The sequence below is a fragment of the Pogoniulus pusillus genome, chromosome 13 (genome assembly GCF_015220805.1).
Source record: "Pogoniulus pusillus isolate bPogPus1 chromosome 13, bPogPus1.pri, whole genome shotgun sequence".
Lineage (NCBI taxonomy): Eukaryota > Metazoa > Chordata > Aves > Piciformes > Lybiidae > Pogoniulus > Pogoniulus pusillus.
The window spans coordinates 20,225,901-20,243,663 of record NC_087276.1 but is presented as its reverse complement, the minus strand read 5'-3'; the positions used below and the strand labels follow the sequence as shown (position 1 = coordinate 20,243,663).

The following is a 17,763-nucleotide window of genomic DNA, read 5'->3' as shown; positions in this document are numbered from 1 at the left end:
CCGGCTTCCGCCCGCCCCAGCGGCAACCGGTCCGCTTCCGCCCGCCCCACCGGCAGCAGCAATCCCGCTTCCGCCCGCCCTCGGCAGCAGCCAATCAGGAGCGCCTGTCCGCCGACGCGGGCGATCACGCTTCCCGTCTCAAACGCCAGCTGTCCCCTGCGTTGGAATCCCTCCAGCCGCAACCCCCCCAGGGAAGGCCGCTGCCCGCCCTCCCCGTTCGCGGGCAGAGCACAGGGCCCGAAAAGGAAGGGAGTGAGGCAGGGCCGGCTATTCTCAACGCTACTGCTTTACTTCAATAGTCGCCATCCTACACAAGTACAAACACAAGATCCAAAAAGCTACAAAGTGATACAAAACCAAACCGAACTCTGTATAGCATTGACTGTACAACGGGTGGTAAGCTCTGCCCTTTCCCCATGGGAATCCCGGTGAATCCAGCCAGCACCGTGGCCTCCAGCCTCCCTCTCTGCCCTGTTCCCGGGGTTGATGGTCAGTTGCTGTCCTGGGAAGCAGGAAACACACACACTACTGTGCTGGGGGGGCTGTGCAGGAATTTTTACCCAAAAACTCTTTAGAAAAGGTTAAGAAATCACTTCAAGGGGCAGCCACCAACCACCTTCTTAAGATTTCAGTTTCTTTTCTGAAGTATGATGTTCAGCAGGCTTGGGGCAATGTTTCTGTGTGGATCACCTGGTCAGAAGGCAGCTTAAACTGCAGAAAAGCTTAAACTCTGCAGAAACAAATCATCTGTTTGGGAAGCTGGGATAAAGCAACAATTTGGGTATTAAATCTCAGGCAGATCTGGACTTCAGTTGCTCTGGGAGATCCTGTGCTGACCCCTGGAGCTCAAGCTAAACGCCCTCTTACTATACAGGGCTTCTGAGATAGCTCAAGATTTACATGCTCGTCTGTACAGCGTGCTAAGCTCTTAGCAATCACCAAGCAGCAGCCTGCTAATTTGAGAAAGAGAGGCTGTACCATCTTCCCTTCCACAAGTCTGGGAAAGAAGTTTTGCAGCCTCTAAAATCAAAGCAATTTTTAAATAGTTTCACTTCAATGCCAGGGAACTAGAAGCCCCACAGCAAAGGCTATCTGGCCAGGAACTGTTGCTCTCTCCTCCTACGTTGCTTTCACTGCCAGGACGATCTCTCTCTCACCCAGACCCATTATAAAAAAAAAGGTACAATATTTAGTCTGACAGGTTTTAAGTTAAAAAATAAAAAGCTCTCCAGTCTCTTTGCTTTATCGTGAGGAGTTTGAGCTGGAGCGGCTGCGGTGGCGCCTTCGCCCAGGAGATCTGGATCTCGATCGCCGGCGAACAGGAGATCTGCGCCGAGGAGACCGGGACCTGCCGGAGGAGCAAAGCTTTCACTAGGAGACACGGGCCACAGGATCCAGTGCCACATTAGCTCACCGACCAACTGCTCAAGAACACTTCCCACCCCCTTCCCAACAGTCCTCACACACTACAAACAACTGCTGTGAAGACAGCCAACTACAGAGAGGAACGAGGCAACTCTGACTGCATGACAGGAGCCTTCCAGTTACTCTCCTCCTGCTTCAGGAAGCTGCAGCAATGTTCAGTGTCCAATGAACAGACACAAATCCTTTTCTTTTTGCTCAACTACAATAAGCTCACGTTCATCTTGCATCAGATTGTCCTTCACCTGAAAGGTCAGCTTTGGCTCCTGAAATGCAGTGACAGTCAGGGAAAGGGTTTCTGTAGGTGCTTTTGAACCCTAGGGGTAGCTTTTGCAGTAACTTTAAAAGCATCATTAAGCTTTGAGCTCTTCACTACTACAATCAGTCTGTATGGCCACCAGCATGACAACCAGGTTCCAGGCACAGAATATTAAGAGAGCCCAAAAAGGAGAATAAAAGTTAACTTAGGGAAGAAAATAACAATGGGGAGACAAGACCGTATCTGGCATTTGCCAGACCACAGTAAAAGGCATGTCCAAAGGTGGCTCCCCAGGCAGTCAATCTTGGGTTACATTCACCACCAGTTCTCATTTCCAAGCCTGCACTTCGCAAGCTGCTCAGCAATCAAGTGGCTCAAGGAGGAGCTGCTTTCATTGGAGACAAGAGTTTAAGCAGACTTCCAAAATAAATGTGCCCATCTAGATGCTGAGGAAGACTCCAGCAGACCTGTCTAAGCAAGTCACTCAATGGGCACATGCACATCAGGTCACATCTTGGGGTCAGTGTCCTCTGCTCAACTGATGCAAGACATCATTTGCCCATTCACAGAAAGGAGGAAGGAAAGTGCAAGGGCTTCAAAGAGCAAGGAGCTGGAGCAGGCTGCCAAAAGCATCCTGCCAGCCAGCAGTCCCTTCCCACTTCCTCTCCCAGCATTTCTGCAGAAGGTAGTCCTGGGAAGAGGTCAGGCAGCACCTGACACTCCCGGCAGACTGTACCCAGAGTGCAGATCAGAGCAGGCCAATCTGACACTTGGGAGTTAAGTACAACCCAGGTTCAACTGATGCCCAAAAGGTGTTTCTGTCATTAGGAGAAGAAAGGCAAGTCCAACAGGATGAAACTGTTTCCCATGCTGCCTCTTTCAGCACTAGCACGCTGCTACATTGAGAAGGAAACACAAACTGTCACAGCTCTCACCTTCTCCTCATGCGAGGTGGTGACCTGCGCCACATCGGTGGTGGCGGCAGCATCCTCCTGGGTGGGCTAAAACGTCTTGGAGGTGGTCTAGGTCGTGGTGCCAGTACAGCTGTGGCAGTGATCTCCTGACCATCAATCTGGCCTTTTTAGGGAATCACAGAAGCAGGAAGAAGTAAGCATCACACTGCTGCAACTCACAGCTTTCTCACAAGCAACTGAAGCATGAAGCCTACAGTGCTATTCTCACCACCCATTCTGGGTGGTGTTGATAAAAGTCCACACACATACTAGGCTTCTTCATCTAACATCCCACCAAACTGCAGCTCAGGTGTTAACCAGGAAAGATTTTCATAGAAACTTAAGGAATTTTATTCCAACCAAGTGTCAGTAATTCTGTGATAGTTTGGGTCTGTCCTGAACCACACAAAACCCATTTGGGCTGAAAACAGGTGGGACTGCAGATCAGATCAAAAGCTTCCCCATCACCTCTAACTCATCTTCAGATCAAATTCATCTGCTCTAAAGTGTTTCACAAGCAATCAATCCTTACCTCCATCCATGTGTTTCAAGGCCTTCTCAGCATCGTCTGCATTCTCAAACTCCACATAAGCATAGCCTTTGGAGAGGTGTGGGTTTAGCCTGTCTGACCCGGCATGTCGATCATCTTAATTTTTCCATATGTGGAAAAGATTTCCATGATGTGATCCTGCAGAGAAAGAGCAAGTCTTGGGACCACAGACCACACTGCCCAGAGCTGACTGGCACAGAACAGTAAACCCAAGCTGTATGCAGCACTAGGGGTAGCTCTAAATCAATGCCACCATCAGCAGGAGATGTATTGCACTGGTCAGATGAGGAGAGAACTAGCACTAGTTTCCCTACTGTTGCCTAGGCAGTTCCTCCTGGACTGTTCCAAACCTTCAGACCTGCTGCACAGCAACATGAGCTACTAAAACACAACTAGTTCCAAGATCCTGAAAAGGGATCTTGTGCCCTCAGCTGAAAACTCTACAAGTGCAACTGTTAATGTTTTTCTAAAGGCATAATTTTTGCAGCATCTTGAACCTCCTAACTCTCAAGGTCTTTACACTATGTTCTAACAAATACAACTCAGGCCAGCCCAGATCACTTCAGATCCCTTATCAAGAACCTCCAGATATCCTTAATGCCTCCAAGATAAATTCAGCTATTGTCCCAACTACTACAGTTTCCTTCCTAGTATGGCAGGACACAAGGTCTGACACACTGACAAATGAGACTCGAGTACTGTTGAGCACTACATAGTCTCAAACACCTGCACCACATATGACTCAGTAAAACCTTGCCAAAGTTTTCCTCCCTGATCAATGTGGAAATGGAGCAAGAGCTTCCAACAGCAAGACCTTGGCAACACTCCAGCAGCAAAAAGGTTATGAGAGCTTTAAAAGAGGCACTCTCATGTTCCCGCAGAAGACAGGCGAGCTTGCTGTTAGAGGGGAGCAGGCCGTTACCTTGGTCACGTTTCTAGTGAGCCTTCCAACGTGCACTTTGGTAGGCCTGGGTGATGGGCTCCGTCTCTTCCGCTCCTTCTCATCTCTCTTGGGTGGCTTGGACCTGATGATGATAACAGATGTTTACAGAGTTTTCAGGGAATGTGCAAGACAAGTCCAAGAAGCCAGTTGTAACCAAATGACTGAAAATACCATTTTTTCTTGGGAGGGCACCTTTTTGTTAAGAAGTTAGAGGTTAGGACGTGGTGGGGTGGTGCTCCACTCAAACATCTCAGGACTTGCATTTGTCCTGTCTCCTTCTGCTTTAGAACTTTTTGCAGGTTGAGAGCCTGATTTTTGAGTTTTCATCTTTACTGCATGAAATGCTGAGGATGTTTCTATGAGGTTATCTGCCATAGCTGAAGAATTTTCCACTTCTTACAACAAACAAAAAACCCCCAGCATTCTTGGCCCGAATAAAGAGGCAAAACGAAGACACAAACACCCAAAGCATATCAAAGCCAGGCAAATTAATTAATCCAGTCACTCGTGTTTCTGTATCTTCTGCTCACTACAGACATCCAGGAATCTCACAATTAAAAGAACAAAGAAAAAAATATTAAGGAGCTGCATATCTTTGTAGTTTAAAAACACAGAAAAATCTGGAATCTGATTTTCATCTTTAAAAAAATTCAATATGCAGAAAATTTCTGTTCACACTTCTGCCTAATCTTACAGTCCATGAATTGAGTGATACACAAATCAAGCCTATACTGGCCCAAGGCATTTCAGTAGACTTTTATCAACCTTCAGTACCTGACCTACAGCATTCTCCAAAGGAAAACTGTATGGACATTAATATACTTTGACTTCTGCCCTTACAGGAAGAGACTTTCTTTGTCCTCTCTCTTTTTATTTTGTCAGGCATAAGAGCATAGATGCACACACCCATACATATGCAAACCACCTTCAGCCCTGATGTTCTATTAAATCTTGACTGTAACTTACAGAACCCAAAGAAGTTTACTCTCGTCTAGTGCCCGAACAGTCAAATATTGTTGAGGAAACACTGATTAAGATCATCTCTACAAAACAGAGTATTTTAAATCACTCCTTAAAATGAGGTTTTTAATCTCTCCTTCCTACTGTATAAGCAAAAGGGGCATGCCCATCCTAACAGAATTGAGATTTCCAAATTCTGAGGAAAGCAAATGGTCCTCAGAAAATTTATCCTGATCACAATCTTGTCTTCTACATGAAATCAGTGTGCCATCTGGTAACTCCTAGAAGGCAAAGGACACTCACTTGGAACGGGAACGTCTCCTGTTGTCATGTCTCCGTCGAGATGGACTTGGAGATCCAGAGGAGCTGCTGGAACTGGAGCTGCGTGAGGTGCTGGAGCTCCCAGAGCGGCTTGAGGCAGAAGAGGAGCTAGACCCACTGCTAGAACCAGTGCTAGAACTGGACCCCGAACTGGAAGTTGAGCTGGAACGGGATCTGTTTGGAATAGAGGAAAAAATTATGGTAAATATGGTGACAGCACTGTAACTGACACAACACAAGCCTTCAACAGCATCCATAGAACATGGAATGAAAAGTACCAGCAATCAAGGTGGTGGTTTCCAGGAACACTGTAGTTTGCTACTACCTGTGAAGGTAACTACCTGGTACTGCTGCTTCCACTTGAAGCACTGCGTCTTTTGCGTGCCTTGTCTCGGCCACGATCCTTATCGCCCGATTCCTTTGTGGATGACTTGTCCTTGGAACGGTCCTTCGACTTATCTTCAGATCTGTCCTTGCGTTTGGTTGGTGAGGGAGCCCTTCCAGAACACACGGCAGAAGATATTTATGAACACAGGAAAACAACGCCCCCAGAGCCCCTCACCCGAACAAAGAACAGAAGAGCAACACAGAACTTGGAACTTCAAATGCAACTCAAGGTCACCGTAACTGCAGGGTTAAAGCATTAGGCCAGTCTGGACTTCCTAAACAAAGGAAGATATTTACATCAGAGAGCAGCTTTGCAGAGGGCAGCTACAGCATACAGAAATTCTCACAGCCAAAAATTCACGCTGAAAGGACATTTCCATTTTGTCATCCCCACTGGCACCCCTTAACACCCCCAACTTTGCTAAGCTTAGGAAATTCAGGCAGGATGATTACCTACCGTTGGATTTTTTACTACTTCCTTTGAGCCCTAGCTAACTCTTTCAATCCTGGTAACTCCGTTTCCCCTTTGAAGGTGTCTAAAGCAGCACTGAATGGGCTTCTCTTATCTCAGATCTGACCTCTAATTCCTTGAGTATGAGAATCAGTCTCTAATTGAGTGCAATCAACTCCAAAGAATGGTCCAGCGACAAGAGAAAATGGTTTAGAAACAATAAATTAACAAACATAAACCACTATTGCCTGCCTTACAGCACTCGCAACATACTGGGTATGTACAGACTTGCAGAGAACTTCACTTCCACATCCTGTTTCAGGCCAGCCTGTGCCAGCTGACCTTGGCATGATGTGCCCATGGAGAAGTCTGTACCTGTGTTTAAAGTCACCATTATTTTCACACTCACAGGAGCACAAAGGACATTAATTGTCCAACTAAAAATATGGCATCCAGGACAGCCGTCTTCTCTGCAAGAAGTACATGCAGCTCATGCATTGCCAACAGTCTTTGCTCCAGAGGAGTGAGCACTGGTTTTCTCCAGAGACAAATTGTCCCTGAGAGCAGAGATCTGTCAGCAACAGAAGGCTGTTGAGAACAATCCCCCCACTGAATTATGGCTACTCTCCACCTCAAAAAGCTGTTTCCAAAGCTCTGCCAGCCTGGAGAAAACCAGACTAAAGCATCTCATTTGTTGCACTACCACAACAACAGATCTCACTTAAACTTCTTAGCAGGAAGTCTAAACTGGACTCTGACCTCACCTGGCTCCAGTCAGCTCCCTCTTTTGATGCAACATGGGATAAATTTAACACCCCACTACGTAACACTGAAATTCTGGGCATCAGTTGAATTGCAGACGTTTCCCATGACAGGGCTGCACCCATCAAATCGTGTTATGTGATGTCTAGACACACCACTGTATTTTGACTATTCCACATGGATTGTTCAGTACTAGCCTCACAAAGCTGCCTCCAACATTATAGCACTGGAAGCACGCAGTGATTTGACGGGTATAATGCCCATTATCTACCACGAATGGAACACTCAGGAGAAGGAATAGTGGGCACCAGTTTGTCTGAAGGGGCACTGAATACCCACAGCACGGTAAGATGGTAGAAACATCTCTGTTTTCAAATGCACCCCAGACAAAATCATTTAAGAATGCAAAAAAACCAAACACTTATCTAAGCTCACTGTATCCAACAGTTTAGCTGCTTCTGGTGTCAGATTATGGTTAGCAATTACTTTATTCTGTAAACTGCAATTAGAGTTGTGTTTGTGAAGAGATCTCTTCTGAGCTCCTTTCCTGATTTTTGGCTTCACAAATGAACGTGCACAAGCCCAGCTCCTTGTGGATCCAGAAGTCAAATAGCACACCTTTCTGCATGGAGAACAGAAATCCACAGTACATGTGACACTGGCAGGGCCCGCTAGGAGAGGAAATCAGTGGTGATAAGAAGGTCGCCTGTGGGATGTTCCAAAGGTGCTGCAAAGCTAAGAAAAACAAACCTGTGCATGTTTTTCAGCTTTTCTAACCAGCTGTAATGCCTCCAGAGCAAAGTATGAGGGGGTCTGCAGATCAAAAATTGAAAGGAACTGCATGAGAACCAGCTGACTCACTCTGAAGATCAGAATAAGAAACTTCCCGGACTCAAAAGACCAAAAAAAAATTTCTTTAGACACTTTTTTTTTAAAGTACTCTAGTTAGGTTTGCACTGTCTCTTCCTACACACCAACTTATCCTGCACCTGTGGACTGTCACAGTGATGACGCTATCAGCTCAGCCATGCAGAACTATCTGTTATCATCTGATAGCTGGCTCTGTCTTTATTCCTGCTGGAAGGAGGGAAAAGCAAGAGCCCAGCTGAAGACATTTTCCTGTTCTCCAGCCTGCTGCTGCAGTGATGGGTCATACCTCAGTTAAACAGCTACCACCACCCCTCCCCCTCCTCCGGACAGCCACTCGCCAGACAAATGCTCATTCATTCAGCAAGCTTCTCTATGATGGTACAAGCAGCACTTAGCCTCCAAATCAATCACTTTACCTCCCTCAAAGTGTATGCACGTCTCACAACACTTACTGAGCTTCGTCTGGGACCCTCAGCCCAAGACACACACCCTGTGGGCACTTTCACCTGTACAGGTTCAGATGCTCACCAGAAGATATGGAAAGAATAAAAACACGCTCTTCACACCAAGGTATGTAACAACACATATCTAAGCCAGCTGCTGCTTACCTACAACCAAAACAACTCTCACACCCTAACGAGCCAATGTTTTTGTATCACACACCTCAAAACAGAACGACCAAGCGCAGTGTACAGCGCCCGCCCATCTCACACACACCTCTCTGCTTCCAAGAGTCGAACTGCACTCTAATAGAGAGATGTAATTCTGTCGCAAAGGAAGCAAACTTAGCTCTCTCCGGACTTCCTGTACGTCCCAGACTTGCCCCTTAATGGCAATTTACTTCAAATCCCCATTTGCAAAAGTGGAGAAAAGACTTCCTCGTGTAAGGTGGTGGGGGGGGGGGGGGGGGGGGTTAGAGCTCAGGAGTCCTGTGCAAATCAAAGCAGCTGGCCCAAGCTAACTACAGCGAGCTGGGTAGAGGGCCCTGGGTCTGCCAGTCCCGCTCCGCAAGCCAAGGGTTATGTTACAGCGCCAGGTGGAGGGAGGGCTTGTCGGTGCTAACCGCGCTGCCATACTACCGGCAAAGCCAAGGAGTGGGCTGAGGGATATGCAAAGAAAAGCACAGATCAAATGGAGTCGGTTCGGACCGCATCGCCCGCAGCCCAGGGCCCATACCGCCTGCTCCCTCCGTTAGGCCTGGACCCGCCGACCCGCCTAGTGGTCCTCCTGCCGTCTCGGCTGCAGCGAAAGGACGAGACCCCTGGCTTCGGCTCCCCCGCTAGGCCCCAGCTCGCCCCCGAGCCCCGGCCCAGCCCCGCCCCTGCCCGGCCTCCATTCCTCCTTCCCCGCCCTCAGGCACAGTAGGCCGCGACACTAAGGCCCCATCCCTGACCCTCGCCCCGCCATATCCTCATCGGCGGCTCCGGAGCGCACCCCTCGGCACCCCAGCACGGCGGTAGGGTCGCTCTGCGCCGCAGCCGGTTCGGATGGACGCGGATCCCCAGCGGCCCCAGCCCGCCCCCCCTCCAAGCCTCACTCACATCCTCGGCGCCCGCCACAGCTGCGGCCACGGGCCCGACGCGCGCTACCGACGCAACGCAGGCGCGAAGGGGGCTGCGCCGCGCGCGGCGATGGCGTCACGGGCTGCGGGGGAGGGGGCGGGGGTTAAAGGGACAGGGCGAGAGTGGGGCTGGCGCTGCAGGGAGCGAGGGGGGCACCGTGTCCGCCAGGAGGTGTCCGCGGAGAGCGGCGTAGGAAACGGGGGCGGAGAGGGTGCCCGTGGGGAGTGAGGAGGGGGGCGGGTCTGTCCGGGTGTCCAAGGGAAGCCAGCAGGCCTAGAGCAGGAGTGGCGAGACAGTGCAGACGTGAATTACTCGTCGGAGAGCCCCAGTGCTAGTGGTCCGTGGCTGTGACAAAGGACACCGATGGGTAAGACAAGCTCTGCACCTGGAAGATTCCATTGGAAGTATATTTGGATCCTGTTCCTGGTGTAGGGCCTTATACATGAGAAACCTTTCAGAGAAGCAGGTGTGCTGGTCAGCTGAAGTGTCACCACAGGCAGCTATGTTAAATTCCTGGCGTTGGAAACCTTGTGCCCCTCCGTGCAATGAAGTCAGCTCCTAGAAGAAACGGTTACAAGCTGCACCAGGAAGGTTTAGGCTGGATGTTTGGAAGTATTTCTTCATTGGAAGGATTCTCAAGCATTGGAAAGGTCTACCCCAGGGCAGTGGTAGAGTCGCCATCTCTAGGGGTGTTTAAGCAGCATTTGGTGCTTAGGTTTAGTGTTAACCTTTCAGTGTTGGGGGGGTTGGACTGGATAATCTTGGATGTCTTTTCCAACCAAGATACATTCTGTGAAGGAGTATTTAATAAAAATACCCATTAGATAACAACTGCAGCTGTGTCTGGAGAACAAGATGTGAAAAAATCACACCTCCTCTTTACTACCTTTTAACTGCAAACCTGAAAGCTGCTTTATGAAGTGTGGCAGGTGCCACTGTCTGCATGGGTAAATGGCAGCATGGGCTAAGGACTTGGCCTCACAAAGGTAAGCCAGAGGTCCCTGCCTGCCTTACTCGCTAGACCTATGGCTTTCAGCAGGCTGTACTGCTTAGTGACAGCGTTTCAGTGCTCAGGTCCAGTGCAGCTGCAGGTGGACCACGTTGACCTTGCTCTTCGTGGTCCTGAGGTGAGACTGCCCTGAAAGAGTTAAGAGGAGGGCTCCTCCCTCCAGTACGAATCTCCTCCTGGGTGACCTTCCCGGCAGCCTCTGCTAACTCTGTCCCAACCAAACAAAGAGGGACGGAGGTTTTCAAACAGCAGCCTCCCAAAAAGTTGGCTGCTGCCGAGCTGTGCTGTGACCCTGGCTGGCCACGGCCACCGGAGGCCGCAGCAGCGAGGGGCGCGATCGCCTTGAGGAGCTCTGCAGGTGGGTGCGCTGCCCGGCTGAGGGCTGGTGGAGGGGAGACACTTCCTGCGGTTTAATGAGGGTGAGAGCAGCAGGGAGGGGTGGCAGGAGGTGGGTGTTAGCAAGCTCCAGCAGCCCACAGCCGTCCGTGCTCGGCGGGCGCTGGTCGGCGTCGCAGCGTGGCGGCGCAGAGCGGGGACGCGCTGGAGCCGGGCTGCGGGGCTCCGGTGTCCTGCTAGCCACAGTGTCAGAGCAGTGACATGCCTCATCTGAGCGGCTGTCCTTCAGCTTCTTGATCTCGGACACCCGCCTAGCAGTTTTCCAGCAGAGCGGCAGGCCCCGTCTGCCGATTGACTGCTAGTAGTGGATTCAGGGCAGCAGACAAGCACAGAGCTACTCTGTTCAGGACACCCTAGGCAAGCAAGACAGGAACGAAGAGAGCTGTGTGAGTGCTGCTTTGGAATCTTGCCCGTGTTTCTCTGGCCTTTCATCCCTGTCCCTCCAAGGCCTGCAGGTGAACTGCTCAACTTGCAGTGGCTGATGGGGGTCAGCGTCTCAAGGCTGAAAGTGCCTGCTGTGTACATTGCACCGTCTTGCAACTGGGGGCTTCATTTTCCTTGTCGTTAGCTTTGGGTTGTGGAGCTGCAGCAGGGTGGTGGTGTTGCTACAGAGAGCTCTCCTGGGCCCCAGAGGGTCCGGGTGATCAGTGGATTATTCTGTGAACAGCAGCAGTAAACCACTGCAGTTCTTTTATCGTGGTTCAAGAGCCCTCACCGTTGTTGTTGCCCTTCTCTAGACACGCTCTAGCACCTCAGTGTCCTTCCTGGAGTGAAGGGCCCAAATCCAAACCCAGTGTTTGGCGCAAGCAGGGGCTGTGGAGAACACACTACATTGGCATTGAGGTGAGGTTAGCAGGGCAGGAATGGTATGTGCCTTCCATGAGCAAGGCTGGCAAGGCAGGGTGGGAGCTCTGCAGAGGGCAGGGCAAGGTACAGAGGGGATGAGCAGGCAATGAAAGATTGAGCTGGGACTGGGGGATGGTCCAACATGAGCCATGTGTTCAGTAGAGAGGGAGCTGGGGGAGTTGCACAGAGTCAGCACATCTTCAGGGCACTCCCATTATCTCTTTTGTGCAGAAGCTGGATGGAGGCTGCTGGCTTTACTGGCACTTATGTAACCTGCCAATGGAGGCAGGGAGTTAATGTGGTCGAGTCAGGAACTATAAAAATAGAACTATTTTATTCCCCCCAACCCCAAACTATATAAAAAACTAATTTAGGTTTATTTACAGGTTCTAATTCGATCAGGAATTCTTCAAAAGGATGTTATGGACAAATCAAGAGATTTAGGATGTCAGGAAATGGAAGAGGTTAATCTTTACCCCCCTATCAGTCAGGCTGAGCAGAGAATTAAGGCAACAGCAGGCTTTACTTGCAGAGGTGAGATAGGTATTCGACGATCATCCCTTGCTGGATTTCTCTGCGGCTCGACTGGTTGTGATGCTGCAAAGCAATACCAAATGGTCTGGATCCACGCAGCAGCAGCCCAAGGCAAGCGGCAGAGCCGCCCAACTCAGAAATGTCTTGAGACACGGCTGCCACAGGACAGGGGTTCGTGGAGGCGACGCTGCCTTCACGGCGGCAGGGGAGAGCCAAACTGCTCGGGTCGCCCAGTCCGGAGGGCAGCCAGGAAGCTGGCTGCTGATATGGTCCGAGAGCAGCCGGGTCCGGGTGCTGCCGGCAGCTTTCTCAAATGGACTCCAGGACTTGCCGAGCTTGCAAGTTTGCACAGAACAGTGCAAAAGTGGGGAGAACCCTCCGAGGGCAGGGACGGTGTAAAACCGAGAGCTGTGCAAAAAGGTAGGCGCTGTCCAAAAGGGAGGAAAGGTCCAAGCCGGGAATGCTACCACAGCAGGAACCTGTTGGATCTCTGTCAGAGCAGGAAGGAACCCCTTCGCCTTCTCCCTTGCTCTGGTTATGCTGTTCTAGACCAAGTGTCCATGTGCCTGGGTACGAGAGCCCAGCCAAGCCCCAGCCCGGCTGCGGCGCGGGCTCCCCTAGGGGCAGCAGCCGTGCAGAAGGGCGCCTCCTGCTGTGCCCCTTCCAGTCTGCAGGGCGGGAGGGAAAGCAGTTTTCCTGCTGCCTTCTCCTCCCCTTAGAAACCCTCAGTGGCGGGGGGAGAAGAAAGGAATTTGGAGTACTCTGGAACACCTTCCTGTTTCTGTCACTGGCTGTTCAGATAGCTACACTGCTTTGCTTCTGCTCTAGTGTCCTGCTTGTGTCTTGAAACACTCTGGGAGGAGGGCAGAGAATCTTGCCAGGCCCTGAGTTCCCTTACTGACAGCCACAGGGAGCTTTGTCCTTGTAACATCTTTCACTGGTGTGGGGAAGTTTTCTTTCTTTCTGACCTTTTCCTCTGGCTTTGTGGTTGCAGTGTCTGCATCCAGGGATGTCTTATTTTCCTATATCCACTCCCCCAGCTCTTATCTAGAAGGTCCCTAATGCACATAGCAGGGCATGGGCTGGCCTTTGGACGTCAACAGATCTGGAGCAGAACACAACCAAGTACAATCTGCATCTCTGGAGTTGATGTCTCTCTCTTCTGCAGTGGAATAAATAAAACACAGAGTAGCACAGCTCCTGCATTGTTTCCATTTCTCCCTGAGGCTTTGTGTGGCTGATGTGCAGTAGCCTCTGTGCCTCCTCATGCAACAAAACACATTATTGTCCTTTTTAAGATCCACCTGCTGGGAAAGGGGCTGTGAAAAGGCTGCTGTGTCACATCTGCTTGGCAGTGACCACTTGAGGTAGCCTCTGTTACACATTGCTCATCCAAAGTGTCTTGTTGCCTTATGGCAATTCTGGGAGGCTGTTTCTCTGGGGGAGGTGAAGCCAAATAGTGTGAGCTTTAGGCAGCCGCTGCAGCACTGAGTGTCCAAGAAAGGGCTGCAGAGGAAAGCTGACAGGAAAAACACCTCTGCTGTAGCTGTGTACATATATGTGCATGTGCCTGGAGAGGCCTGTAGGTGTGTGTGCATACACGTGCACAGCTCCAGGCACTGCCCATCCTGAGCTGGCCCTGCTCTGATGCCTGCTGCAAGGAAAAGGGCTGGTCCCTGTGGGGTGTGACCCAGAGCAGACACACATTTGGGGGCCATATCAGCAGTGTAGCCCCCACCATGCCACCCAAGCACACAGGCTGTACACCATCCCCTGGCTGACACCAGCAGCCAAGGCTGTGCATGCAGGGAGAAGGAGGGAGCATGGGAAGTATAGCCTGTGCCATCTTTACAGCTGGTATAGAAATGGTTGGGTTTGCTTCTCTCAAAGGTACAGGACAGTGTTGACTCCGGACCCAAAGAGCAGGCTCTGCAGCACCAACAGTCTCCAGCTGTCAACGTGGGCACCCTCAGTTGTCCTCCCTGTAACCTCCCAGGCCACCAAGGAAATCCAAGACTCCAGCAGGGACCTGCCAGCGTCATTCAATGAAGTGTGTTTTGCCAGGATTCATGCCAAGCTCCCTGGAATACTGAGCTGCTGTTTGGGTCCTGGCCACTCCCAACCCTCCAGCGTGCTGCTGGCAGTGTGGAATCGATGTCCAGTTTGGGACACTGGGCAGAACCAGGCCTGTTACCATCCTCTGTGCCCTTGTCAGACCAGGGGACCAGGTTGGCACTCCCACTCTGAGGGGGCTCTGTGTGAGTGAGGCACAGGTTTTGGCCTCTCTTGTTACTGTGGTGGGAAGAGCTGCACCTTCCTCCTCTCCCACTGGGAGCTGGGTCAGTGCTGGGAGCTAGGGATGGTGCCATGCAGACACACAGCTGTGGCTGGCACTCTAATGGCAGAGCAGTAACAGAGTGCAAGTTCCCTCATAGGGCTTGGTGCTGGCAGAGGAGCTGCCAGCAGCCCTGTGGCGCCTGCACTCCGGGCATGTAGGTGCCAGGGGAGGAGCTGTGCCAGGAGGGATGGGCCGGCTGGATGACCGTGCCAAGAGGAGGATTGTGGAGCTGCGCAGGGCCGGGCTGAGCTTCCGCAAGATCAAGAAGGTGCTGGAGCTGGACGACATCCGGGTGACGCCGCAGGCTGTCTACCTCTTCCTCAAGAGAAGGAGCGTGGAGCCGGGGCCAGCAGCGGCTGGCTGGGACAGCGACCAGCCCTGGCCCCCGCTGCAGGGGCACGCACCTGAGCCATCCAAGGCAGTGCCCAGCACGGGGCCCACGGGCAGCCAGGTGCCCTGCCCTGCTGCCAGCCAAGACACCAAGATGGGCATCCAGATCGTTAGCGTGGTCTCTCTCTGCCAGGATGGCAGACAGCCCAAGGAGGTGCTGCCCATGAGAGTGCCCCCTGGGAATGGTAAGGCCTGGCTGCCTGTGGGGGGTCATTGCCATGGCTGCCTCCTGGCAGTACTGGGCTGGGGAAGATGCTCCCTGTGTCCCACCAGGGAGTTCCCAAGGGCCTCCTTTTCAGGTATTTCTCTCACTGCCCCTTGCAGGCACCAATGACTCCACAGGCACCTCCTCAGCTCCAGGGAGCTGCCCCAATCCAGGGGGCCCAACCACCCTCTTGCACTCCTTGCCCAGCCAAGGGCAGCTGGTCCCACCCCCCCTCCAAGAACCCAGCCCCGATGGTGAAGGAGAAGATGGTGGACAGGACTGTCCTCTTGCAGAAAAAGGTAGGCTGCCAGGTGGCACAGCAGGAAGGGAGAGCCTGTCTGCTCTGGCCAGGAGCCAGCGTGGTGCTGCCCACTGGGACAGCCCTGCACAGCACCTGGGTGCATTGAAACTACGCAGGTGGGGCAGGGTGATGCTTGCCACGTTGGTGCTAGTTTCTTCCAGCATTGGCTTCCAACCCACAGCTCACAGGATCCTTTAGGCTTGGTGTCAGTACCAGCTCAGGACATTTCCTAAGCCACCACAAGGATACCAGCAGCTGAGTGGCTTGGTGGCACAGCAGGAGATGAACTGTGGCATGTGAGGCCCATGGTGAGCCATGGGACCAGTGCTGTTTAACATCTTTGCCAGCAACACAGGCAGTGAGATTGAGGCACCCTCAGCAGGTCTGTAGATGGCACCAAGCTGTGTGGTGTGGGTGACATGCTGGAAGGAAGGGACCTTGATAGGCTGAAGAAGGACATGGAACTGTTGGAGAGGGTCCAGAGTAGGCTATGAAAATGATCAGAGCACCTTCCCTATGGGGACAGGGTGAGAGAAGATTTGGAGCTGTTCAGCCTGCAGAAGTCTCTGATGAGACCTTAGAGCAGCCTTCCAATACCTGAAGGGGACCTACAGGGAGACTGTAACATGTTGCCCAGAGAAGTTGTGGCCTGGAAGTGTTCAAGGCCAGGTTGGATGAGACCTTGAGCAACATGGTTTAGTGGGAGGTGTTCCTGTCTATGGTGGGACGTTGGAACTGGATGGTCTTTAAGGTCCCTTTCAACCCAACCCACTCAAATGTAAGTATCCAGCAATCCCAGGACCAGCCCAGGTAGGCTGCCAGCACAGTGATGTGGCTGTGAGGCTGCCCAGATCTGTGAGCAGTCTCTAACTTCTGGAGACTTCACTGTCAGGCAAAACTCTTTCATCCCGGAGGACAGTAGGATGCTGGCACCTGGTATCCTGGCTACAAACCACAGCTCATCTACTGTGCTGTCCCTTCTCAGACACAGCTCACACTTCTCCAGCCCCCTCAGGTGTTTGTCAGGAGTCTTTGCCAGCTGCCTGAGGACACAGGTTGTTCAATATTTTTTTCAGGACAGAGGCTCCCCTGGGGTTAAAACCCAGCATGAGATCCCTCTTAGGCTGCAGATTGGCCCTTTGTGTCAGGGTGAGATACCAGAAATGGGGGAATGGGAAGGAAAGCCCTAGAATCTATGTCCTTGCACAGGGCTGGCATCAGCACAGCTAACATCCAGCAACACCCAGCACCGGGTGGCTGAGCAGGTGCTGGCAGCTCGATGGTGAGCTCCTGGGAGCATGTCACAGGGGCTGGGTGGGGATGAAGGGCAGCTCAGAGTGTGGTGGGGTCTAGAGATCTGCAAGGAGGTGATGGCTTTTCTCCTGCCTGCAGCTAAATGCAAAATCAATCTTTCTCTTATTGAATGCTCTTGAAGAAGGAGCTGATAATGTTTCACCTCTCCTGCCTCCCACCACTCCAGGTCAAAGACGTCAGCGTTCAAACTGTCCTGCCCAATGCCACCAGTCCTGGAAATGAGAACTGTGCTTGTGGCGAGCCAGCGCTGCCCCCTGCTCGCAGCTCCCAAGCCATTGCCGAGAAGCTGGATGCTGTACAGGCAGAGATGCAGAAGCTGAGCCAGGCCCTGCAGGCGGTACTGGAGCGGCAGTGCCGCCTGGAACGGCAGCAGGAGCAGCAGCAGCGGCTGCAGCAGGAGGTGCTGGCGACGCTGCAGCAGCTCAGCTCCGGCGTGAGCCATGGCGCTGTGCTGGCTAACCAGCCCTGTGTGCCCTTCAGCAGCGTGGCCGAGCCCTCGCCCGTTGTGCCAAACTTCAGCCAGTTCAAGATGGAGCTCATCTGACCCCAGGCTACACCAGCGTGCCCTAGCAGTGCTGCGCCGGTGGCAGGATGGAGCTGTGGAGAAGCAGCACCTCGCAGGGCTGTGGCAGCCTTCTAACCATTATGTGAGGCACCTGGCAAAGAGGGTCACTGCCTCCTGTTCTCAGCCCTGTTGACTGAAAGCGGCTGCCTGGCGCAAGAGGCAGGGCAAAAGGAAAGCTGAGGCCTCATCCCTGTGCTGCCCATCCTGGCTGGCACCACAGCTGGCTGGTGGCCCATGGACTTCAGCAGCACAGGCAGGCTGCCTGCAAGTAGAAGATGCAACTAAGGCACGGCAGGGAGATGGGTCCCAAAGAAAATGAGAAGCTTCCTCTCATGAGGGTCAGTGCTGTGATGATGCATCCCAGGAACGCTCTGTGCTCCCCCTCTGTCTGCAGTAAACGTCTCTGTACCCCTTGGTTCACAACA

At 52.1% G+C, this 17,763-nt stretch overlaps 2 protein-coding genes across 3 annotated transcripts; one reads left to right on the top strand and one right to left on the bottom strand.

Annotated features, from left to right (window-relative positions):
* Window positions 1–607: 607 nt before the first annotated feature.
* Window positions 608–9,150, bottom strand: LOC135180693 (RNA-binding protein with serine-rich domain 1-like). Its single transcript, XM_064153349.1, is given in 9 exon segments — window positions 608–1,348; window positions 2,617–2,758; window positions 3,167–3,263; window positions 3,266–3,322; window positions 4,107–4,209; window positions 5,391–5,582; window positions 5,750–5,905; window positions 7,759–7,821; window positions 9,055–9,150. Coding segments are annotated over 8 exon segments (861 nt in total). The 5' UTR covers window positions 7,767–7,821; window positions 9,055–9,150; the 3' UTR covers window positions 608–1,242.
* Window positions 9,151–9,584: 434 nt separating this feature from the next.
* Window positions 9,585–17,763, top strand: LOC135180694 (uncharacterized). Of its 2 annotated transcripts, none has more exons than XM_064153351.1 (4): window positions 9,585–9,807; window positions 14,116–15,138; window positions 15,278–15,457; window positions 16,940–17,763. In XM_064153351.1, the coding sequence occupies exons 2-4, from the start codon at window positions 14,751–14,753 to the stop codon at window positions 16,993–16,995; spliced, it is 624 nt and encodes a 207-aa protein (XP_064009421.1). In that variant the 5' UTR covers window positions 9,585–9,807; window positions 14,116–14,750; the 3' UTR covers window positions 16,996–17,763. The 2 variants fall into 2 exon arrangements, with proteins under 2 accessions (XP_064009421.1, XP_064009420.1); XM_064153350.1 differs by lacking the exon at window positions 9,585–9,807 and adding an exon at window positions 10,640–10,807.

What these genes read in the sequence shown, in the direction of transcription:
- LOC135180694 (XM_064153351.1), top strand. Translation starts at nt 14,751, where the DNA reads ATGGGCCGGCTGGATGACCGTGCCAAGAGGAGGATTGTGGAGCTGCGC. An exon ending in GAGAGTGCCCCCTGGGAATG is followed by an intron (nt 15,139 to 15,277) that starts GTAAGGCCTGGC and finishes TGCCCCTTGCAG; the next exon opens with GCACCAATGACTCCACAGGC. An exon ending in CTGTCCTCTTGCAGAAAAAG is followed by an intron (nt 15,458 to 16,939) that starts GTAGGCTGCCAG and finishes CCACCACTCCAG; the next exon opens with GTCAAAGACGTCAGCGTTCA.